General features: G+C 52.0%; 1 protein-coding gene across 2 annotated transcripts in view; it reads right to left on the reverse strand.

The window, feature by feature from the left end:
• GANAB (glucosidase II alpha subunit) overlaps nt 1-19199 on the reverse strand; it is a 33739-nt gene extending 14540 nt beyond the window's left edge. Inside the window, exons 1-15 of one of the 2 annotated variants that reach the window (XM_038764602.1) lie at nt 19101-19199; nt 17076-17184; nt 13544-13671; nt 9887-10066; nt 9344-9409; nt 8506-8575; nt 7409-7499; nt 7214-7310; nt 6767-6947; nt 5365-5518; nt 5044-5279; nt 4831-4957; nt 420-499; nt 190-333; nt 2-98 (exon numbers count right to left, since the gene is read on the reverse strand). In XM_038764602.1, the coding sequence (XP_038620530.1) occupies nt 2-98; nt 190-333; nt 420-499; nt 4831-4957; nt 5044-5279; nt 5365-5518; nt 6767-6947; nt 7214-7310; nt 7409-7499; nt 8506-8575; nt 9344-9409; nt 9887-10066; nt 13544-13632 (1612 nt within the window). In that variant the 5' untranslated portion in view covers nt 13633-13671; nt 17076-17184; nt 19101-19199. The remainder of the gene's footprint in view (nt 1; nt 99-189; nt 334-419; nt 500-4830; nt 4958-5043; nt 5280-5364; nt 5519-6766; nt 6948-7213; nt 7311-7408; nt 7500-8505; nt 8576-9343; nt 9410-9886; nt 10067-13543; nt 13672-17075; nt 17185-19100) is intronic. The other variant, XM_038764603.1, reaches the window with a different exon arrangement.
• Between the last annotated feature and the right edge of the window lie 5521 nt (nt 19200-24720).

Below are 24720 nucleotides of genomic sequence, written 5' to 3' on the forward strand. Positions count from 1 at the left end.
CCGAAGCGCTGGGAGCCGGCGAAGAAGGCCCTGCTGAGCACGAAGGGCCGCTCCAGGCCGCCGGACCGCCGGACCAGCCCCTCGGCCGTGGCCATGTGCTGGGGGACGGGGACAGAGAGGGGTCAGAGAACCCGGCCGGCCTGCGCGGACCCCCCGTCCCCATCCCCGGGGGTCCCGTCCCGGCCTCACCACGTAGAGGCCGTAGATGTTGTGCACGTCCCGGTGCTCCCAGCCCCCGTGGTGCCGGGCGTCCTTGAGCATGGTGACCTCCGGGCCGTTGAACACGGACGGCTCGTTCATGTCGTTCCACGTGTAGAGGTTCGGGGCCGATCCCTGAGGATGCGGGACGGGAGGAGGGTTGTCCCGGGGGAGCGGGAGACGGGATCCTCCCGGACTGCGGCGTCGCGGGGCCAACCTACCTCGTACTTGTCGTAGCTGAACATCTCGGCCCACCAGTCTCTCATCTGGGGGTTGGTGAAATCCGGATAGGCAGCCGAGCCTGGAGTCGTGACGGCAGAAGGGCGCTTAGTACAGCGCTCCGCACCCGGGGTCCGGCCTTAAGGTCTCTCCGAGGCCTTCCCAGACTGAGCCCCCCTTTTTCCTCTGCTCCTCCTCCCCTCCCCGCCGCACTTGTGTATTTCTGTCACTTAACTTCTCTGTGCCTCAGTTACCTCATCTGTAAAACGGGGATGAAGACTGTGAGCCCCACGTGGGACAACCTGATCACCTTGTAACCTCCCCAGCGCTTACAACAGTGCTTTGCACATAGTAAGCGCTTAATAAATGCCATCATCATTATTATTACATATTTATTTCTCTATTTACTTTATTAATGACACGAGAGCCCCTCTGACCAGCTTCTGACCAGAAGATCTGACCAGCCCCAGACTGAGCCCCCTCCTTCCTCTCCCCATCCCCCCCGCCTTACCTCCTTCCCCTCCCCACAGCACCTGTATATATGTTTGTACGTATTTATTACTCTATTTATTTTATTTGTACATATTTATTCTATTTATTTTGTTAATATGTTTTGTTTTGTTGTCTGTCTCCCCCTTCTAGACTGCGAGCCCGTTGTTGGGCCGGGACCGTCTCTATCTGTTGCCAAATTGTACTTCCCAAGCGCTTAGTCCAGTGCTCTGCACACAGTAAGCGCTCAATAAATACGATTGAATGAATGAATGAATGTATATATCTACAATTCTATTTATCTATTTTGATGGTCTTGACACCTGTCTACTCGTTTTCTTTTGTCGTCTGTCTCCCCCCTCTAGACTGTGAGCCCGTTGTTGGGTAGGGACCGGCTCTAGATGTTGCCAAATTGTCCTTCCCAAGCGCTTAGTCCAGTGCTCTGCACACAGTAAGCACTCAATAAATACGATTGAATGAATGAATGTATATATCTACAATTCTATTTATCTATTTTGATGGTCTTGACACCTGTCTACTCGTTTTCTTTTGTCGTCTGTCTCCCCCCTCTAGACTGTGAGCCCGTTGTTGGGCCGGGACCATCTCTACTTGTTGCCTAATTGTCCTTCCCAAGCGCTTAGTCCAGTGCTCTGCACACAGTAAGCGCTCAATAAATACGATTGAATGAATGAATGTATAACTCTACAATTCTATTTATCTATTTTGATGGTCTTCACACCTGTCTACTCGTTTTCTTTTATCGTTTGTCTCCCCCCTCTAGACTGTGACCCTGTTGTTGGGTAGGGACTGTCTCTGTTGCCAAGTTGTACTTCCCAAGCGCTTAGTACAGTGCTCTGCACACAGTAAGCACTCAATAAATACAATTGAATGAATTTACTTCCCAAGCGCTTAGTACAGTGCTCTGCACACAGTAAGCGCTCAATAAATATGACTGAATGTACTTTCCAAGCGCTTAGTCCATTCCTCTGCACACAGTAAGTGCTCAATAAATACGACTGAATGAATGAATACTACTTCTCTGTGCCTCATTTCCCTCATCTGTAAAATGGGGATTAGAACGTGAGCCCCAAGTGGGACAACCTGATTAACCAGTATCTACCCCAGTGCTTAGAACAGTCATTTCATTCATTCAGTCATTCAATGGTATTTATTGAGCGCTTACTGTGTGCAGAGCACTGGACTAAGCGCTTGGGAAGGACGAGTTGGCAACATCTAGAGACGGTCCCGACCCGACAGCGGGCTCACAGTCTAGAAGGGGGAGACAGACAACAAAACAAAACATATTAACAAAATAAAATAGAATAGTAAGTATGTACAAGTAAAATAGAGTAATAAATCTGTACAAACATATATACAGGTGCTGTGGGGAGGGGAAGAGGAAGGAGGGGGCTGAGTGTGGGAAGGCCTCCTGGAAGAGGTGAGCTCTCAGTAGGGCCTTGAAGGGAGGAAGAGAGCTAGCTTGGCGGATGGGCGGAGGGAGGCCATTCCAGGCCAGGGGGAGGACGTGGGCCGGGGATCGATGGCGGGACAGGCGAGAACGAGGCCTAACGGTGAGGAGGTGAGCGGTAGCAGAGGAGCGGAGGGTGCAGGCTGGGCTGGAGAAGGAGAGAAGGGAGGGGAGGGAGGAGGGGGCCAGGGGATGGACAGCCTGGAAGCCCAGGGTGAGGAGTTTCTTCCCGATGCGCAGATTGATTGGTAGCCAATCCTCCAGGAGGATTGGCTCCAATCCTCCACCTCCTCCAGGAGGCCTTCCCAGACTGAGCCCCTTCTTTCCTCTCCCCCTCGTCCCCCTCTCCATCCCCCCGTCTTACCTCCTTCCCTTCCCCACAGCACCTGTATATAAGTATATATGGTTGTACATATTTATTACTCTATTTATTTATTTATTTATTTATTTATTTTACTTGTACATTTCTATCCTACTTATTTTATTTTGTTGGTATGTTTGGTTCTGTTCTCTGTCTCCCCCTTTTAGACTGTGAGCCCACTGTTGGGTAGGGACCGTCTCTATGTGATGCCAATTTGTACTTCCCAAGCGCTTAGTACAGTGCTCTGCACATAGTAAGCGCTCAATAAATACGATTGATTGATTGATTGATTAGCCACTGGAGATTTTTGAGGAGGGGAGTAACATGCCCAGAGCGTTTCTGGACAAAGACAATCCGGGCAGCAGCGGGAAGTCTGGATTGAAGTGGGGAGAGACACGAGGATGGGAGATTGGAGAGGAGGCAGGTGCAGTCATCCAGTAGGGATAGGATGAGAGACTGAACCAGCAGGGTAGCGGTTTGCATGGAGAGGAAAGGGCGGATCTTGGCGATGTTGGGGAGGTGAGAGCGGCACCTCGGCACGTAGTTAAGCGCTTAACAAATACCATCATTATTACTACTTCTTCTGGTGGTGCTAGTAGTAGCAGCAGTAAGTTAGGGGCAAGGTCAGGGGGACAGAAAAACAGCAGGCCTCCCCCCGGGCCCTGGCCCACCCTCCCCGGCAGCATCTCGCTCCCACCTCCTTCAAAGCCTTTACCGAAGGCCCAGTTCATTCATTCATTCATTCAATCATATTTACTGAGCGCTTACTGTGTGCAGAGCACTGTACTAAGCGCTTGGGAAGGACAAGTTGCCAACATCTAGAGACGGTCCCTACCCAACAACGGGGTCACAGTCTAGAAAGGGGAGACGGACAACAAAACAAAACAGTTCCTCCAAGAAGACTTCCCTGTCTAAGCCCTCCTCTTCTCCCACTCCTTTCCGCATCACCCTTCACTCTCCCTGCCCTCCGGCCCCAAGGGATTTATGTCCTTGTCTGTTATTTATCTATTTATGTATATTATGATTTATGGACATTAATGTCTCTCTTCCCCTCTAGACTGTGAGCTAGTTGGGGGCAAGGACTGAGTCTGTTTACTGTTCTGGTGTACTCTCCCAACCGCTTAATACAGAAGCAGCGTGGCTCAGCGGAAAGAGCCCGGGCTTTGGAGTCAGAGGCCATGGGTTCAAATCCCGGCTCCGCCAACTGCCAGCTGTGTGACTTTGGGCAAGTCACTTCACTTCCCTGGGCCTCAGTTCTCTCATCTGTAAAATGGGGATGAAGACTATGAGCCCCCCGTGGGACAACCTGATCACCTTGTAACCCCCCCAGCGCTTAGAACGGTGCTTTGCCCAGAGTAAGCGCTTAATAAATGCCACCATCATCATCATTACTATTATTATCAATCAATCGATCGTATTTATTGAGCGCTTACTGCGTGCAGAGCACTGTACTCAGCGCTTGGGAAGTCCAAGTTGGCAACATATAGAGACGGCCCCTACCCAACAGCGGGCTCACAGTCTAGAAGGGGGAGACAGAGAACAAAACCATTAACAAAATGAAACAGAATAGATATTTACAAGTAAAATACGTCTGCTATTTATCGGTTTCATTGATTTACGTATATTGATGTCTCTCTTCCCCTCTAGACCGTGAGCTCGTTGCGGGCAGGGAATGTGTCTGTCTGTACTCTCCCAACTGCTTAGTACAGCGCTCTGCACACGGGAAGCGCTCGATAAATACCGACGGCATCTGTTGGGCAGGGAATGTTTCTGTTTACTGTTCTGGTGTACTCTCCCAACTGCTTAATACAGTGCTCTGCACACGGTAAGCGCTCAATAAATACCGACGGCATCTGTTGGGCAGGGAATGTCTCTGTTTACTGTTCTGGTGTACTCTCCCAACTGCTTAATACAGTGCTCTGCACACGGGAAGCGCTCAATAAATACCGACGGCATCTGCTGAACGCTTAACTACGTGCCAGGCGCTGTACGTAAATGCGACAATGAACGAACGGACGTACTTACGGCGGCCACCCCAGATTTTCCTCCGCACCGCCCGCCGTCCCCATCCCGGCCCCCCGGCCCCCTCCGTCACCTGGCCAGCACCAGCCTTCGTAGTCCGCGCCGTCGCGAGTCTTGGTGTAGAGCCCCAAGGCCCGGAGTTCCTCGTGCACCCGATACCCCGAATCCACCTTGATGTGGGGATCCACGATGGTGACCAGCTGAGGGGGCAGACCCGCCCGAGTCACGGCCCGTCGGAGCCCGCGGGGCCAGCCGCCCGCCCGCCCGCCCGCCCGCGGCCCCGCACCTTGCGCCTCTTGGAGGCCAGTTGGTCCAGCATGGTTCGGGGCTGGGGGAAGCGGCTGGGGTCCCAGGTGAAATAGCGCTTGCCGTCGGCGTGCTCGATGTCCAGCCAGATGACGTCGCAGGGGAGGTCGTGGGTGTCGAAGCCCCGGTCCACCTCCATCACGTCGGCCTCGTCGCGGTAGTTCCAGCGGCTCTGGTGGTAGCCCAGGGAGAAGAGCGGCGGGAGCGCCTGGGTCCCTTTGGGGTGCGGGGGGGGGGGAGAGATCAGAGACGGGGACGGGGGGCCAGGCGCGGGGCGGCCCGGACGGAGCCCCCCACGGACCTGTGAGGCTGGCGTACTGCCGGAACACGTCGGGGGCGGTGGGCCCCAGCAGGAGGAAGACGTCGATGATGCCGCTCTCCGACATCCAGCGCACGTCCGTCTGCGGCGTCTCGCCCCCGCCCTGCAGGTAGTCCAGCATCTTCCCGAACAGGGTCTGTCCCGGGGACGGGGCGGAGGTCAGAGGTCAGGGGTACCCGCCTCCCCGGATTCCCCCCAAAAGCATCCATTCCTTCATTCAATCGTATCTACCGAGCGCTCAATGACATCATAACCGGCCCGCAACCTTGGTGTCATCCTCGACTCCGCTCTCTCGTACACCCCTCACGTCCGAGGCGTCACCAAAACCCGCCGGCTTCGGCTCCGTGACATTGCCAGAGATCCGCCCTTTCCTCTCCATCCATACTGCTACCCTGCTCGTTCAAGCTCTCATCCTATCCCGTCTGGACTACTGCATCGGCCTCCTCTCCGATCTCCCATCCTCTTGTCTCTCCCCACTTCAATCCATACTTCCCGCCGCTGCCCGGATCGTCTTTGTCCAGAAACGCTCTGGGCATGTTACTCCCCTCCTCAAAAATCTCCAGTGGCTACCGATCAACCTACGCATCAGGAAGACACTCCTCACCCTCGACTTCCAGGCCGTCCATCCCCTCGCCCCTTCCTACCTCCCCTCCCTTCTGTCCTTCTCCAGCCCAGCCCGCACCCTCGGCTCCTCCGCCGCTAATCTCCTCACTGTTAGGCCTCGTTCTCGCCTGTCCCGCCATCGACCCCCGGCCCACGTCATCCCCCGGGCCTGGAATGCCCTCCCTCTGCCCATCCGCCAAGCTAGCTCTCTTCCTCCCTTCAAGGACCTGCTGAGAGCTCACCTCCTCCAGGAGGCCTTCCCACACTCAGCCCCTTCCTTCCTCTCCCCCTCGTCCCCCTCTCCATCCCCCCATCTTACCTCCTTCCCTTCCCCACAGCACCTGTATATATGTATATATGTTTGTACATATTTATTACTCCATTTATTTATTTATTTTATTTGTACATATCTATTCTATTTATTTTATTTTGTTAGCATGTTTGGTCTTGTTCTCTGTCTCCCCCTTTTAGACTGCGAGCCCACTGTTGGGTAGGGACTGTCTCTATATGTTGCCAATTTGTACTTCCCAAGCACTTAGTACAGTGCTCTGCACATACTAAGCGCTCAGTAAATACGATTGATGACGATGATGATCCTGTCTCCCCCTCCGCCGCACCACCCCGAGTCCCCTCCGAAACCAGAGCGATCCGTCGGGGTGCTCGGCCGGCTCTCTCTTCCTGAGCTTTCCGCTCCCGGGTCCCCTCCCTCCCCACGCTGGCAGCCCCCGGGGGACCCGCCTCCTCGTCCCCCTCCGCCCGCGTCCCTCTCACCTCTCCTCACCTTTCCGGCCGTGTTGGAGGACACGTCCACCCAGGTCTCGGCCGCGTTGAGCCAGAAGATGCCCAGGTCCCGCTGGGCGCTGTGCGCCAGGAGCACGGGCACCGACCCGTACAGCGCCATGGTGTTCTGCAGCTCGTACTGGAACACGTCCAGGTTGTACAGGCGGTAGGGCTCCCCGCCCCTGCAAACGCAGCAGAGGGAGACGGGGTTCGTCCCCCCAACACCGGTGAGCATCGCCTTGCCCCCCGGCCTGCACCGTAAGCTTCCCGCGGGCGGGGGACGTGTCTCGTATTGTTCTATCCGACTCTCCCGAGCGCTCAGCACAATGCACCGCACGCTGTGAGCGCTCAATAGGACCGACCGGCCTTCCTTCCCTCCTTCCCTTAGAGGCCTCCGGCCTGACCCGCTCCGGACGCCGCCCCCCACCCCGACTTCCCCTCGACTCACTCGGTGACGTGAAGTCGCAGGCTGTCGGCGTGCTCCGGGATCCCGTACACGTGCTCCATCCCCGGCAGAGAGAAGTCTAGACCCACTGACGTGGGGCCTGTCGGGGGGCGGGAGGAGGGCCGGCGTGAGGCTCACGGTCCCCCGCTGTCCTCCTCTCGTGCCGGGGCCCATCGGGCCTCCCCCCGGCCCCCTCACCGTAGGGCTTGCTGTCCGTGTGCGTTTTGAAGGTCTCCTCCCAAGCCCCCGGCTCGTCCTCCTCCTTCGGCTTCTCTCCGGCCTCCTCCGGCTGGAACGGGGAGCTCGGGATCGGGCCTTGGCCAAAGTGTCCCTCGAGAGCCCTTCCCTCGCCCCCACTCCAGGCCTTCCCCGCCTCTTCCAGAATCCCAGCCCGCGTGGAGCGCTCCAGGCCTTCCCTCCCTCTTCCAGAATCCCAGCCTGCATGGAGCACTCTAGGCCTTCCCAACCTCTTCCAGAATCCCATTCCGCGTGGGGTGCTCCAGACCTTCCCAGCCTCTTCCAGAATTTCAGCCCTTGTGGAGCACTCCAGGCCTTCCCAGCCTCTTCCAGAATGTCAGCCCGCGTGGAGCACTCCAGGTCTTCCCAGCCCCCTCCAGAATCCCAGCCCGCGTGGAGCGCTCCAGGCCTTCCCCGCCTCTTCCAGAATCTCAGCTCGTGTGGAGCGCTCCAGGCCGTCCCAGCCTCTTCCAGAATCCCAGCCCGCATGGAGTGCTCCAGGCCTTCCCAGCCTCTTCCAGAATCCCAGCCCGTGTGGAGCGCTCCAGGCCTTCCCCGCCTCTTCCAGAATCCCAGCCCGCGTGGAGCACTCCAGGTCTTCCCAGCCCCTTCCGAAATCCCAGCCCGTGTGGAGCACTCCAGGCCTTCCCCGCCTCTTCCAGAATCCCAGCCCGCATGGAGCGCTCCAGGCCTTCCCAGCCTCTTCCAGAATCCCAGCCCGTGTGGAGCGCTCCAGGCCTTCCCCGCCTCTTCCAGAATCCCAGCCCGTGTGGAGCGCTCCAGGCCTTCCCTGCCTCTTCCAGAATCCCATTCTGTGTGGAGCGCCCCAGGCCTTCCCCGCCTCTTCCAGAATCCCAGTCTGCGTGGAGCACTCCAGGCCTTCCCAGCCTCTTCCAGAATCTCAGCCCGTGTGGAGCGCTCCAGGCCTTCCCAGCCTCTTCCAGGATCCCAGCCCGCGTGGAGCACTCCAGCCCAAAATCCCCCCTGCCCTCTGAATCGTTGGAACCCCTTCCCCGGGGCCGGAAGCACCATTTCTCCAACGACCCTTCCCCGCTCACCTTGTCCCCGTCCGTAGGGGCCTCCTGATCCGGGGTCCCGCCCCCCTCGGCCGCTTCCTTGGGCCCCTCCCTGGAAGGTAGGAGAGTCGTCTGCTCCAATCCGGGGGAGCGGGGATGAGGATCGAGGGGGGCGGGGGAGCGGGGAGAGCCGGGTGCCTACCCAGAGGATCGGGGGACGGGAACGGGGAGCCGTGCCCGGGAGGCGGGGAGGGCCGACGGGGAAACCACAGGAGGGGGACGGAGCGGGGGTGAGGAGGAACGAGTAACACCACGGGGGAGCGTCGGGCGGGGGGAAAGCCGGCCACGGAAAAGCGACAGCGGGGGAGAACCCGGAGGCCTCTGTTCTGATCCTGGTCTGGCCCGGGACGTGGGCGCTGGGGGGACGGGGCCTGAACGCCCCGCGGAGACCGACGATGGAGGGGACAATCCCAAAGGGGCAGCTCCGCGGCGGACCGCCCTCGATGCCCCCCGTTGCGAGGAGCAGCAGCTCCGCTCTGGCGGGGTCGGGTGGCCTACTGGGCAGCCCGGCTGGACGCCCGCGCTCGTGGGGGGCGAGGGGAGGGAGGGAGCTCGGTCAGAGGGTCCTCCTCCCCCGGCCCGGCCCCTGCCCTGGGTTCTCCTGTCCTTGACGGAGAGGTGAGAGGCTCGTGTCACTAAAGAGGAGAGCCGAGCAGTCCCCTTCGGGCCGTGTCACCATTCCCAATCCCGTCCCTCAACCAGCAGCGGGAGCCAGGCGGGGAAGGGAGGGAGGAAGAGGAGGAGAGGGTGAAGGGGACGGGGTGTCCCTTAGCGAGTGGGGACGGGGGAACGGATGCGGTACCGGAGGCTGCGGATTTACCTAGAGAAAAGGCTCTTGATCTTATCCCACATGCTACCGAGCGTGAGACTAACTCTATCCGAGAGACTGGGGCGGGAGAAGGTGGGGGGCGGGAGAGGGGCGGGGGAGGTGGGGAGGCACAGAACCAAAACAGAAACAGAAACACCAAGTGAGTTTCAGGTGACAGACATCCGGAGGCAGAGACGGGGGGAGGGCGAGAAGGGGGGGGGGGGGGAGGAAAAGCAAATAAAAAAATAAATAAATGAAAAGGGAAAAATCAATCTGGGAGACACGACGGAGCCGGGTCGGGGCGGGGGGCGGCCTCTGACGCCCACCCCGGAGGCTGCATTCATTCGTTCATTCAGTCGTATTTATGGAGCGCTTGCTGTGTGCAGAGCACCGGACTAAGCGCTTGGGAAGGACAAGTCGGCCCCCACGACGGAGGGGGCGGAGATCACTAGCACCCGATCCGGGGCCGGGCCCTCCCTGCCGCCTCCCGCCTCCCCCCGGCCTCTCTCCCGGCCCACCCCGCCGCGTCCCGTCTTCCCGGCCCCCGGGACTCACGATTCCCTGGGGGGCCGCTGATGCTCAAAGGCCAGGAGCCCGCGGGCGTTGACGCTGAGCAGGAGGCTGCGGCCCTCCAGGAGGTCCAGGCGGAACGGCCGCCCCGTCAGGATGACCTTGTAGGGCCCCTCGCCCGCCGTCAGCTCCAGGCTGTTCTCGTCCCGGCCGGAGACGGTGAGCCTGGGGGAGGCGGGGGAGCCGTGAGGCCGGGGGGCCCGAGACGGTCTCCGCCGGCGGAGTGGGGCGCGGACACTTTCTTAGACGGTGGAGGTCTAGGAGGTCGGGGTGGAGGCCCAGAGCTGACGTGGCCGGACAAAAGTCTAAGCGCCCGGCGCTCACGTACTTGACCGTTGTTTTTTTTTTTAAATGGCATCTGCTACGCGCTTACTATGTGCAAAGCACCGTTTCTAAGCGCTGGGGAGGCTACAAGGTGATGAAGTTGTCCCACGGGGGGCTCAAAGTCTCCACCCCCATTGGACAGATGAGGGAACTGAGGCCCGGAGAAGGGAGGTGACTTGCCCCAAGCCACACAGCTGACAAGTGGCGGCGCCGGGACTCTAGATGTTGCCAATTTGTACTTCCCCCAGTGCTCAGAACAGTGCTTTGCACATAGTAAGCGCTTAAGAAATACCATTATTATTATTCCCAAGCCCTTAGTACAGTGCTCTGCACACAGTAAGCGCTCAATAAATACGATTGATGATGATGATGACCTCTGACTCTTTTCCACTGAGCCACGCTGCTTCTCCATTGTACTCTCTGATTGAGTGCACTCTCAATCAGATTTATTGAGTACTTACTGCGTACAGGGCACTGTACTGAGTTCCTGGGAGAGTACTGACCCTTTTTCTCCTTCCCCTCCTCACAGTAAATATGAACAAACATATAAACATATATATAGATATATATGTATATGTGTATACATATATGTATATATGTTTGTTCATATTTATTTTGAGGAGGGGAAGGAGAAAAAGGGTCAGTATATATATCTATATCTATCTATATATCTATATATGTTGTCAATTTGTACTTCCCAAGCGCTTAATACAGTGCTCTGCACATAGTAAGCGCTCAATAAATACGATTGATGATGATGATGATGATGTATATATGTTTGTTCATATTTATTGTGAGGAGGGGAAGGAGAAAAAGGGTCAGTACTATATATACGTATATATGTTTGTTCATATTTATTGTGAGGAGGGGAAGGAGAAAAAGGGTCAGTATATATATCTATATATATGTATATATGTTTGTTCATATTTATTGTGAGGAGGGGAAGGAGAAAAAGGGTCAGTAATATATATATGTATATATGTTTGTTCATATTTATTGTGAGGAGGGGAAGGAGAAAAAGGGTCAGTATATATATCTATATATATGTATATATGTTTGTTCATATTTATTGTGAGGAGGGGAAGGAGAAAAAGGGTCAGTACCACATATATGCATATATGTTTGTTCATATTTATTGTGAGGAGGGGAAGGAGAAAAAGGGTCAGTATATATATATCTATATATGTATATATGTTTGTTCATATTTATTGTGAGGAGGGGAAGGAGAAAAAGGGTCAGTACTATATATATGTATATATGTTTGTTCATATTTATTGTGAGGAGGGGAAGGAGAAAAAGGGTCAGTATATATATCTATATATATGTATATATGTTTGTTCATATTTACTGTGAGGAGGGGAAGGAGAAAAAGGGTCAGTACCATATATATGTATATATGTTTGCTCATATTTATTGTGAGGAGGGGAAGGAGAAAAAGGGTCAGTACTCTCCCAGGAACTCAGTAGAGTATACATAGTATATATAGATATATGTATATATGTTTGTTCATATTTATCACCCTATTTATTTATTTTACTTGTACACAGTTATCCTATTTATTTTGTTTTGTTATGTTTTGTTTTGTTGTCTGTCTCCCCCTTCGAGACTGTGAGCCCGTTGTTGTATATATGTTTGTTCATATTTATTACTCTATTTATTTATTTTACTTGTACATATTTATTCTGTTTATTTTGTTTTGTTAATATGTTCTGTTTTGTCGCCTGTCTCCCTCTTCGAGACTGTGAGCCCGCTGTTGGGGAGGGACCGTCTCTAGATGTTGCCGACTTGGACTTCCCAAGCGCTTAGTCCAGTGCTCTGCACACAGTAGGCGCTCAATACATATGACTGAATGAATGAATGACCTCTGACTCCCAAGCCCGGCCTGTTTCCACTGAACCACGCTGCTTCTCTTTGTATCTGTATTAAAACCAGCCTCATTCATTCATTCATTCATTCATTCAATCGTATTTATTGAACGCTTAATGTGTGCAGAGCGCTGTACTAAGCGCTTGGGAAGTACAAGTTGGCAACATCTAGAGGCAGTCCCTACCCAACAGCGGGCTCACAGTCTAGAAGGGGGAGACAGACAACAAAACAAAACCTATTAACCAAATAAAATAAACGTGTACAAATAAAATAGAGTGATAAATATGTACAAATATATCCATATATACAGGTACTGTGGGGAGGGGAAGGAGGTAAGGGGGGGGGGTGGGGGGGGGGAGAGAGGGAGAGGAAGGAGGGGGCTCAGTCTGGGAAGGCCTCCTGGAGAAGAAGCGCTTACTACGTGCCAAGCACTGTTCTAAGCGCTGTGGGGATACAAGGTGATCAGGTTGTCCCCCGTGGGGCTCACAGTCTTCATCCCCATTTTCCAGATGAGGAAACTGAGGCCCGTCTAGAATGTAAGCTCCCTGTGGGCAGTGGGCAGGGAACGCGCCTACCAACTCCGTCACGCCGTACCCGCCCAAGCGCTCAGCACAGCGTCGTGCAACCGGTACGAATCCGTACACACCACCGATTGATCTCCTAGACTGTGAGCCCACTGTTGGGGAGGGACCGTCTCTCTATGCTGCCAACCTGTCCTTCCCAATCAATCAATCAATCGTATTTATTGAGCGCTTACTGTGTGCAGAGCACTGGACTAAGCGCTTGGGAAGTCCAAGTTGGCAACATATAGAGACAGTCCCTACCCAGCAGCAGGCTCACAGTCTAAAAGGGGGAGACATCATCATCATCATCATCAATCGTATTTATTGAGCGCTTACTATGTGCAGAGCACTGTACTAAGAGCTTGGGAAGTACAAATTGGCAACATATAGAGACAGTCCCTACCCAACAGTGGGCTCACAGTCTAAAAGGGGGAGACAGAGAACAAAACCAAACATACTAACAAAATAAAATAAATAGAATAGATATAAATAGAGTGAAAAAAATATGTACAAACATATATACATATATACAGGTGCTGTGGGGAAGGGAAGGAGGTAAGATGGGGGGATGGAGAGGGGGACGAGGGGGAGAGGAAAGAAGGGGCTCAGTCTGGGAAGGAGACAGAGAACAAAACCAAACGTACTAACAAAATAAAATAAATAGAATAGATACGAACAAGTAAAATAGATCAGTAGAGTAATAAATATCAATCAATTGTATTTATTGAGCGCTTACTGTGCCAAGCGCTTAGTCCAGTGCTCCGCACGCGGTAAGCACTCAATAAATACGATTGATCGATCGATCCGGGGGAGGACTCTCGACCGGAGGGAGGGTGGGAGCAAGGTGACGGAAGGTTCACGGCGGGGTCCGCGGGCCGGGGGGCGTTACCGGACGGTGGGCGGGTCGGCCACCAGCACGTCGGGCACCCGGTAACGGGGCCGCAGCGGCTTCAGGTCGTCGATCCGCAGCCGGGTCATGTTCCTCTGCAGCCCCTGGAGCTCCAGGAGCAGCGGCACCTGGGGAAACCGAGGCGGGGGGGCTTCAGGAGCGGGATGGACGGAGCCCGCTGTTGGGTAGGGACCGTCTCTATGTGTTGCCGACTTGAACTTCCCAAGCGCCTAGTACAGTGCTCTGCACACAGTAAGCGCTCAATAAATACGATTGATTGATTGAAGGGAAGGACCCTCTCCTCGCCAACCACATTTCCTCCCACCAGCCCCCCTGCCTCACTCCCACACTGAGCCCCCTTTTTCCTCTCCCCCTCCTCATCCCTCCCTCAATCAATCAATCAATCATATTTATTGAGCACTTACTATGTGCAGAGCACTGTACTAAGCGCTTGGGCAGTACAAATTGGCATCACATAGAGACAGTCCCTACCCAACAGTGGGCTCACAGTCTAAAAGGGGGAGACAGAGAACAGAACCAAACATACCAACAAAATAAAATAAGTAGGATAGAAATGTACAAGTAAAATAAATAAATAAATGAATAAATAAATAGAGTAATAAATATGTACAACCATATATACATATATACAGGTGCTGTGGGGAAGGGAAGGAGGTAAGACGGGGGGATGGAGAGGGGGACGAGGGGGAGAGGAAAGAAGGGGCTCAGTCTGGGAAGGCCTCCTGGAGGAGGCCCTCCTTCCCCTCCCCACAGCACCTATATATATGTTTGTACAGATTTATTACTCTATTTATCTTACTTGTCCACATTTACTATTCTATTTATTTTGTTAAGGATGCGCCTATAGCTATAATTCTATTTGTTCCGACAACTTGACACCCGTCCACGTGTTTTTTGTCGTAGGTCTCCCCCTTCGAGACTGTGAGCCCGTTGTTGGGGAGGGACCATCCCTAGATGTTGCCAACTTGTCTTTCCCAAGCGCTTAGTCCAGTGCTCTGCACACAGTAAGCGCTCAATAAATACGACTGAATGAATGAATGAATGTTTGTACAGATTTATTACTCTATTTATCTTACTTGTCCATATTTACTATTCTATTTATTTTGTTAAGGATGCGCCTATAGCTATAATTCTATTTGTTCCGACGATTTGACACCTGTCCGCGTGTTTTGTTTCGTTGTCTGTCTCCCCCTTCTAGATTGTGAGCCCGTTGTTGGGGAGGGACCGTCACTAGATGTTGCCAATTTGTACTTCCCAAGCGCTTAGTACAGTGCTCTGCACATAGTAAGCGCTCAATACGATTGATGATGATGATGCCAATTTGTTCTTCCCAAGCACTTAGTACAGTGCTCTGCACACAGTAAGCGCTCAGTAAATACAACTGAATGAATGAATGAATGGACAGTGCTCTGCATTTAGCCACAAGATGCTCACGAAAGGTTATTTTTCTGCCATTTTAGGAAAGAAGGGCTCCAAAACAGGAAGGTATTTCCCCCACCCCCCACGACCTTCCTGTTCAATCAATCAATCAATCGTATTCATTGAGCGCTTACTGTGTGCAGAGCACTGGACTAAGCGCTTGTTCAGGTTGGTGGGTTCATTATCAGAAACCACCAAACACTGAAAGAATATGCAAATTGTGAGTCAAAATGGATTTTTTAGTGGAAATCTGACCTTTTGAGGCGTTTTCCTCAAATATATGCCCAAAATACTAATAATAGTAATAATCATAGTAGTTAGTAGTCACAGTCTAAAAGGGGGATTAAGACCGTGAGCCCCACGTGGGACAACCCGATCCCCTTGTAAATTCCCCAGCGCTTAGTACAGTGCTTTGCACATAGTAAGCGCTTAATAAATGCCGTCATTATTAAACACTCACATAGTCTATCTCTTTTAGACTGTGAGCACCCCCTTTTAGACTGTGAGCCCACTGTTGGGTAGGGACTGTATCTCTATGTTGCCAACTTGGACTTCCCAAGTGCTTAGTCCAGTGCTCTGCACACAGTAAGCGCTCAATCAATACGATTGATTGACTGATTGATTTTACATTGCATCAGAACCATACGAAGGCTCGATCTGAGCCGTAATAAGGTCCAGCCCCCGGCCCGAGCAGGAGCCGGCAGCCGGGGCTCGGGGGTCCAGTGTGCTGCACACAGTAAGCGCTCAATCAATATGATTGATTGACTGATTTTACATTTCATCAGGACCATACGAAGGCTCGATCTGAGCCGTAATAAGGTCCAGCCCCCCGGCCCGAGCAGGAGCCGGCAGCCGGGGTTCGGGGGTCCAGTGCTCTGCACACAGTAAGTGCTCAATAAATACGATTGACTGATTGATCGAATGCGACTGATTGATTGACCGATTGATTTTACATTTCATCAGGACCATACGAAGGCTCGATCTGAGCCGTAATAAGGTCCAGCCCCCCGGCCCGAGCAGGAGCCGGCAGCCGGGGCTCGGGGATCCAGTGCTCTGCACACAGTAAGCGCTCAATAAATACGACTGATTGATTGATTGATCGATTGATTGTACATTTCATCAGGACCATACGAAGGCTCGATCTGCGCCGTAATAAGGTCCAGGCCCCCCGGCCCGAGCAGGAGCCGGCAGCCGGGGCTCGGGGGTCCAGTGCTCTGCACACAGTAAGCGCTCAATCAATACGACTGATTGATTGATCGATTGATTGTACGTTTCATCAGGACCATATGAAGGCTCCATCTGAGCCGTAATAAGGTCCAGCCCCCCGGCCCGAGCAGGAGCCGGCAGCTGGGGCTCGGGGGTCCAATGCTCTGCACACAGTAAGCACTCAATCAATCATCATCATCATCAATCGTATTTATTGAGCGCTTACTATGTGCAGAGCACTGGACTAAGCGCTTGGGAAGTACAAATTGGCAACATATAGAGACAGTCCCGACCCAACAGTGGGCTCACAGTCTAAAAGGGGAAGACAGAGAACAAAACCAAACATACTAACAAAATAAAATAAATAGAATAGATATGTACAAGTAAAATAAATAAATAAATAAATAAATAGAGTAATAAATCTGTATAAACATATATACATATATACAGGTGCTGTGGGGAAGGGAAGGAGGTAAGAAGGGGGGGATGGAGAGGGGGACGAGGGGGAGAGGAAGGGGCTCAGTCTGGGAAGGCCTCCTGGAGGAGGTGAGCTCTCAATAGGGCCTTGAAGGGAGGAAGGGATCAATCAATACGACTGATTGATTGATCGACTGATTTTACATTTCATCAGGACCATACGAAGGCTCGACCTGAGCCGTAATAAGGTCCAGCCCCCCGGCCCGAGCAGGAGCCGGCAGCCGGGGCTCGGGGGTCCAGTGCTCTGCACACAGTAAGTGCTCAATAAATACGACTGATTGATTGATTCACTGATTGATCGTACACTTCATCAGGACCATACGAAGGCTCGACCTGCGCCGTAATAAGGTCCAGCCCCCCGGCCCGAGGGGCTCCCCTCCCCGCAGCCCGTCCCGCGGTCCGGCCTCACCTTGGTGGCCTCGTTGACGAGCTGCACCGTGAGGGCGTCGGGGCCGAGCTGCACCGAGTCGAGCAGAGCGCGGTACGGGGAGAGGCCGGGACGGAGGCTCCGCTGACGCCTGAAGCGGGGAGGAGGGAGGGGAGTAAGAGACGGCAGACCCCACGACGACCTCCTGCTATTTTTCCCCCCCGGGCCCGCTAACCCCATCATCATCATCATCAATGGTATTTATTGAGCGCTTACTATGTGCAGAGCACTGTACTAAAGCGCTTGGGAAGTACAAATTGGCAACATATAGAGACAGTCCCTACCCAACAGTGGGCTCACAGTCTAAAAGGGGGAGTCTAAAAGGGGGAACAAAATAATCAGGTTGTCCCACGTGGGGCTCACAGTCTTAATCCCCATTTTACAGATGAGGGAACTGAGGAGGCTCAGAGAAGTTAAGTGACTTGCCCAAAGTCACACGGTTGATAAGTGGCGGAGTCGGGATTAGAACCCACGACCTCTGACTCCCAAACCCGGGCTCTTCCCACTAAGCCACGCGGTATTTAATATAACGGTATTTGTTAAGCGCTGACTCTGTGCCAAGCACTGTTCTAAGCGCTGAGGTAGATACAAGGTAATCAGGTTGCCCCACGTGGGGCTCACAGTCTTAATCCCCATTTTACAGATGAGGGAACTGAGGAGGCTCAGAGAAGTTAAGTGACTTGCCCAAAGTCACACAGTTGATAAGTGGCGGAGTCGGGATTAGAACCCACGACCTCTGACTCCCAAACCCGGGCTCTTCCCACTGAGCCACGCGGTATTTAATATAACGGTATTTGTTAAGCGCTGACTCTGTGCCAAGCACTGTTCTAAGCGCTGAGGTAGATACAAGGTAATCACGTTGTCCCACGTGGGGCTCACAGTCTTAATCCCCATTTTACAGATGAGGGAACTGAGGAGGCTCAGAGAAGTTAAGTGACTTGCCCAAAGCCACACGGTTGATAAGTGGCGGAGTCGGGATTAGAACCCACGACCTCTGACTCCCAAACCCGGGCTCTTCCCACTGAGCCACGTGGTATTTAATATAACGGTATTTGTTAAGCGCTGACTCTGTGCCAAGCACTGTTCTAAGCGCTGAGATAGATACAAGGTAATCAGGTTGTCCCACGTGGGGCTCACAGTCTTAATCCCCATTTTACAGATGAGGGAACTGAGGAGGCTCAGAGAAGTTAAGTGACTTGCCCAAAGTCACACAGTTGATAAGTGGCAGAATCGGGATTAGAACCCACGACCTCTGACTCCCAAACCCGGGCTCTTCCCACTAAGCCACGCGGTATTTAATAGAACGGTATTTGTTAAGCGCTGACTCCGTGCCAAGCACTGTTCTAAGCGCTGAGGTAGATACAAGGTAATCAGGTTGTCCCACGTGGGGCTCACAGTCTTAATCCCCATTTTACAGATGAGGGAACTGAGGAGGCTCAGAGAAGTTAAGTGACTTGCCCAAAGCCACACAGTTGATAAGTGGCGGAGTCGGGATTAGAACCCACGACCTCTGGACTCCCAAACCCGGGCTCTTTCCACTAAGCCACGCGGTATTTAATACTTATTAACCCCAGTATTTAACCCCAGCCACTCCACACCCCCGGCGAAGGGGTACGGGAAGACGGGCACCCCGGGACCGACAGTTGGCACTCCGCGGCTCGGTGGAAAGAGTCCAAGAGTCACAGGTCGCGGGTTCGAATCCCAGCTGGGTGACTCGGGGCAAGTCACTCCACTTCATCAATTGTATTGTACCAATTGTATCGTATTCACCACTTCTCTGGGCATCATCTGGAAAACGGGAGTGGGACCACCCGATCACCTTGTAACCTCCCCAGCGCTCCGAACAGCGCTTGGCACCTAGTAGGCGCTTAACAAATACCAACGTTATCGTTATCATCCCGGGGCCGGGCAGCGGTGCCCAACGGCTGCACCGCCGCCGGGCAGACGCTCCCGCTTCGCCGCCGCCGCCCACCCGGCCCCCCGCGGCCGAGGGAGCGGGGTCCGTACTTGCAGAAGGAGCTCTGCTCGCAGGTCTTGAAATTGCTTCGGTCCACGGCCGCCACCGTCCCGAGGCAGAGCCCCAGCCAGGCCAGTGCCACCCCCGCCGGGAGCCTAAGAGACGGAAAGAAGGGGAAAAGAGGGAGAAGAGATGCTCGGTGACGGGTGGCGGGGCAGCCCGTCCTAGTCCCGAGGGGCCACCGACCCTACCGTGGCCCCGTTAGCCGGCCGGCGACGGCCATCCGACGGAGCATCGTTCGACGGCGTCTCCGGAGCCGGAGAAGCCGGATCCGGGAGGGAAAGGAGGGCCCGGGCCCTCGGGGACCGAGATCCTCCAACCCCGGGGCCCCGGCTGTTGACTCTGGTTACGCTCGTCCCTCGGGGACAAGAAGCGGCGCAATAACAACCGGCCCCCCGGGATCGGGGCCTGCAGCAAGGAGCCGAGCCCATCCCCACATCCCCCTGCCGTCCCGCCCTCCGCCTCTTCTAATAATCGCGGTACTCATCATCATCATCATCAATCGTATTGATTGAGCGCTTACTGTGTGCAGAGCGCTCGGGAAGTACAAGTTGGCAACATAGAGAGACGGTCCCTACCCGACGGTACTCGTTAAGCGCCTGCTGTGTGCCAGGCCCCGCTCTAAGCGCCGGGGTAGGCGCAAGGCAAGTGGGTTGGACGCCGTCCCTGTCCCGCGCGGGGCTCGGCGCTTAGTCCCCAGTTTACAGATGAGGGAACTGAGGCCCGGAGCAATCAATCGATCAGTCAGTCGTATTTATTGAGCACTTACTGTGTGCAGAGCACCGGACTAAAAGCTCTTGGGAAGACCAAGTTGGCAACATATAGAGACAGTCCCTACCCAACAGTGGGCTCACAGTCTAAAAGGGGGAGACAGACAACAAAACCAAACGTACTAACAAAATAAAATGAATAGATGTGAACAAGTAAAATAGAGTAATAAATATCAATCAATCAATCGTATTTATTGAGCGCTTACTGTGTGCAGAGCACTGGACTAAAAGCGCTTGGGAAGTCCAAGTTGGCAACATAGAGAGACAGTCCCTACCCAACAGTGGGCTCACAGTCTAAAAGGGGGAGACAGAGAACAGAACCAAACGTACTATCAAAATAAAATGAATAGGTGTGAACAAGTAAAATAGATAGAGTAATAAATATCAATCAATCACTCAATCGTATTTATTGAGCGCTTACTGTGTGCAGAGCATCGGACTAAAAGCGCTTGGGAAGTCCAAGTTGGCAACATAGAGAGACAGTCCCTACCCAACAGTGGGCTCACAGTCTAAAAGGGGGAGACAGAGAACAGAACCAAACGTACTAACAAAATAAATAGAATAGATATGAACAAGTAAAATAGAGTAATAAATATCAATCAATCAATCAATGTATTTATTGAGCGCTTACTGTGTGCAGAGCACTGGACTAAGTGCTTGGGAAGTCCAAGTTGGCAACATCTAGAGACGGTCCCTACCCAACAGTGGGCTCACAGTCTAAAAGGGGGAGACAGAGAACAAAACCAAACGTACCAACAAAATAAAATAAATAGAATAGATATGAACAAGTAAAATAGATAAATAAATAGAGTAATAAATATGCACAAACATATATACATATATACAGGTGCTGTGGGGAAGGGAAGGAGGTAAGATGGGGGATAATAATAATAATAATGATAGTATTTATTATTATTATCTGAATCTTTCTCTGTGAGTCTGCTACTCACTTCCTCCCCACTTTTTCTTGGATTGTGAGCCCCCCTGAGGGCCAAGGACCTGTCTGACGTTCTTCCTTATATTTCTTCTCAGCTCTTGGTGCGGTGCTCAATAATAATAATAATAATAATGGCATTTATTAAGCGCTTACTATGTGCAAAGCACTGTTCTAAGTGCTGGGGAGGTTACAAGGTGATCAGGTTGTCCCACGGGGGGCTCACAGTCTTCATCCCCATTTTCCAGATGAGGGAACTGAGGCCCAGAGAAGTGAAGTGACTTGCCCAAAGTCACCCAGCTGACAAGTGGCAGAGCCGGGATTTGAACCCATGACCCCTGAATCCAAAGCCCGGGCTCATTTCCACTGAGCCACGCTGCTTCTCTAATAAACACCACTGGATGGATGGATGGAGGAATGAATGAAATGACTAGAAAAGAGAAGCAGCATGGCTTAATCAATCAATCAATCCTATTTACTGAGCGCTTACTGTGTGCAGAGCACTGTACTAAGCGCTTGATGGAAAGAGGCCGGGCTTGGGAGTCAAAGGACGTGGGTTCTAATCCCAGATCTGCCCCTTGTCAGCTGTGTGACCTAGAGCAAGTCACTTCACTTCTTTGTGCCTCAGTTCCCTCATCTGGAAAATGGGGATGAAGACTGTGAGCCCCCTGATCACAGTCTTAGTACATACAATTGATGATGACCAACCTGATCAATCAATCATATTTATGGAGCGCTTACTGTGTGCAGAGCACTGTACTAAGCGCTTGGGAAGTACATCATCATCATCAATCGTATTTATTGAGCGCTTACTGTGTGCAGAGCACTGTCTAAGCGCTTGGGAAGGACAAGTCGGCAACACAGAAACAGTCCCTACCCAACAGCGGGCTCACAGTCTAGATCCTGATCACCCTGTATCCCCCTCCAGCGCTTAGAACAGTGCTTGGCATATAGTAAGCGCTTAATGAATACCAATATTATTATTAAAAGAGGCAGGGGCAGATACTCCAGGGACCACGGGCCTTTGTCTCGCCTGCTTACTGTGGCTACGGGCCCATCCGAACTGGCCAACTGAGGCCAAGTCAGTCAAACTACAGCTTAACCAAGGTTTTCGGGCCACGTCAACCAGCAGAAGCATCCTCACATTCAGATGCACCTCTAATATGTGTGTTTTTGACTTCCTCTACAACGAAACTTCTTGAAAACTTCTCCCTTCAAGGCCCTGCTGAGAGCTCACCTCCTCCAGGAGGCCTTCCCAGACTGAGCCCCTTCCTTCCTCTCCCCCTCGACCCCCTCTCCATCCCCCCCATCTTACCTCCTTCCCTTCCCCACAGCACCTGTATAGATGTATATATGTTTGTACAGATTTATTACTCTATTTATTTATTTTACTTGTACCTATCTATTCTATTTCTTTTATTTTGTTAGTATGTTTGGTTTTGTTCTCTGTCTCCCCCTTTTAGACTGTGAGCCCACTGTTGGGTAGGGACTGTCTCTAGATGTTGCCAATTTGTACTTCCCAAGCACTTAGTACAGTGCTCTGCACATAGTAAGTGCTCAATAAATATGACTGATGATGAAAACAGAGGCCATGACTTGGCTATTTGCACAGAGACACCGAACAGCCCCAGTATTTACAGAGCAACCATCATAAAGAGCCTCCGCTGGGTGTAACTCATTCATTCATTCATTCAAACGTATTTATTGAGCGCTTACTGTGTGCGGAGCATTGTACTAACCGCTTGGGAAGGACAAGTTGGCAACATCTAGAGACGGTCCCTACCCAACAGTCTAGAACTCTAGTCTTTTAGACTGTGAGCCCAGTGTTGGGTAGGGACCATCTCTATATGTTGCCAACTTGGACTTCTCAAGCGCTTAGTACAGTGCTCTGCACACAGTAAGCGCTTAATAAATATGATTGATTGATTGATTGATAGAAGGAGGACACCAAACAGCCCCAGTAATTACCGAGCAACCATTATAAAGAGCCTCCACCTGGTGTAACTCGTTCATTCATTCATTCAACTGTATTTATTGAGCGCTTACTATGTGCGGAGCACTGTACTAAGCGCTTGGGAAGGACAAGTTGGCAACACATAGAGACGGTCCCTACCCAACAGTCTAGAAGGAGGACACCGAACAGCCCCAGTATTTACCGAGCAACCATTATAAAAAGCCTCCACTGGGTGTAACTCATTCATTCATTCATTCAACCGTATTTATTGAGCGCTTACTGTGTGCGGAGCACTGTACTAAGCGCTTGGGAAGGACAAGTTGGCAACACATAGAGACGGTCCCTACCCAATAGTCTAGAAGGAGGACACCGAACAGCCCCAGTATTTACCGAGCAACCATTATAAAGAGGCTCCACTGGGTGTAACTCATTCATTCATTCATTCAACTGTATTTATTGAGCACTTACTGTGTGCGGAGCACTGTACTAAGCGCTTGGGAAGGACAAGTTGGCAACATATAGAGATGGTCCCTACCCAACAGTCTAGAACTCTAGTCTTTTAGACTGTGAGCCCACTGTTGGGTAGGGGCCGTCCCTATGTGTTGCCAACTTGTACTTCCCAAGCGCTTAGTACAGTGCTCTGCACACAGTAAGCGCTCAATAAATATGATTGATTGATAGATAGAAGGAGGACACCGAACAGCCCCAGTATTTACCGAGCAACCATTATAAAGAGCCTCCGCTGGGTGTAACTCATTCATTCATTCAACCGTATTTATTGAGCGCTTACTATGTGCGGAGCACTGTACTAAGCGCTTGGGAAGGACAAGTTGGCAACACACAGAGACGGTCCCTACCCAACAGTCTAGAAGGAGGACACCGACAGCCCCAGTATTTACCAAGCAACCATTATAAAGAGGCTCCACTGGGTGTAACTCGTTCATTCATTCATTCAACTGTATTTATTGAGCGCTTACTGTGTGCGGAGCACTGTACTAAGCACTTGGGAAGGACAAGTTGGGAATATACAGAGACTGTCCCTACCCAACAGTCTAGAACTCTAGTCTTTTAGACTGTGAGCCCACTGTTGGGTAGGGACCGTCTCTATATGTTGCCAACTTGTACTTCCCAAGCGCTTAGTACAGTGCTCTGCACACAGTAAGCGCTTAATAAATATGATTGATTGATTGATTGATTGATAGAAGGAGGACACCAAACAGCCCCAGTATTTACCGAGCAACCATTATAAAGAGCCTCCACTGGGTGTAACTCATTCATTCATTCATTCAACCATATTTATTGAGCGCTTACTGTGTGCGGAGCACTGTATTAAGCGCTTGGGAAGTACAAGTTGGCAACATAGAGAGACGGTCCCTACCCAACAGTCTAGAACTCTAGTCTTTTATGTATATACGGTTGCACATATTTATCACTCTATTTATTTATTTATTTATTTATTTATTTTACTTGTACATTTCTATCCTACTTATTTTATTTTGTTGGTATGTTTGGTTCTGTTCTCTGTCTCCCCCTCTTAGACTGTGAGCCCACTGTTGGGTAGGGACTGTCTCTATGTGATGCCAATTTGTACTTCCCAAGCGCTTAGTACAGTGCTCTGCACATAGTAAGCGCTCAATAAATACGATTGATTGATTGATTGATTGATTGATTGGACTGTGAGCCCACTGTTAGGTAGGGACTGTCTCTATATGTTGCCAATTTGTACTTCCCAAGCGCTTAGTACAGTGCTCCGCACATAGTAAGTGCTCAATAAATACGATTGATTGATTGATTGTAACTCATTCATTCATTCAAACATTTATTGAGCGCTTACTGTGTGCGGAGCACTGTACTAACAATAATAATAATAATAATAATGGCATTCCTTACTATGTGCTTAGCACTATTCTTCCCAAATCCCGGCCCCGCCAATAATGATGGCGTTTATTAAG

Source organism: Tachyglossus aculeatus, chromosome 22, assembly GCF_015852505.1.
Source record: "Tachyglossus aculeatus isolate mTacAcu1 chromosome 22, mTacAcu1.pri, whole genome shotgun sequence".
NCBI lineage: Eukaryota > Metazoa > Chordata > Mammalia > Monotremata > Tachyglossidae > Tachyglossus > Tachyglossus aculeatus.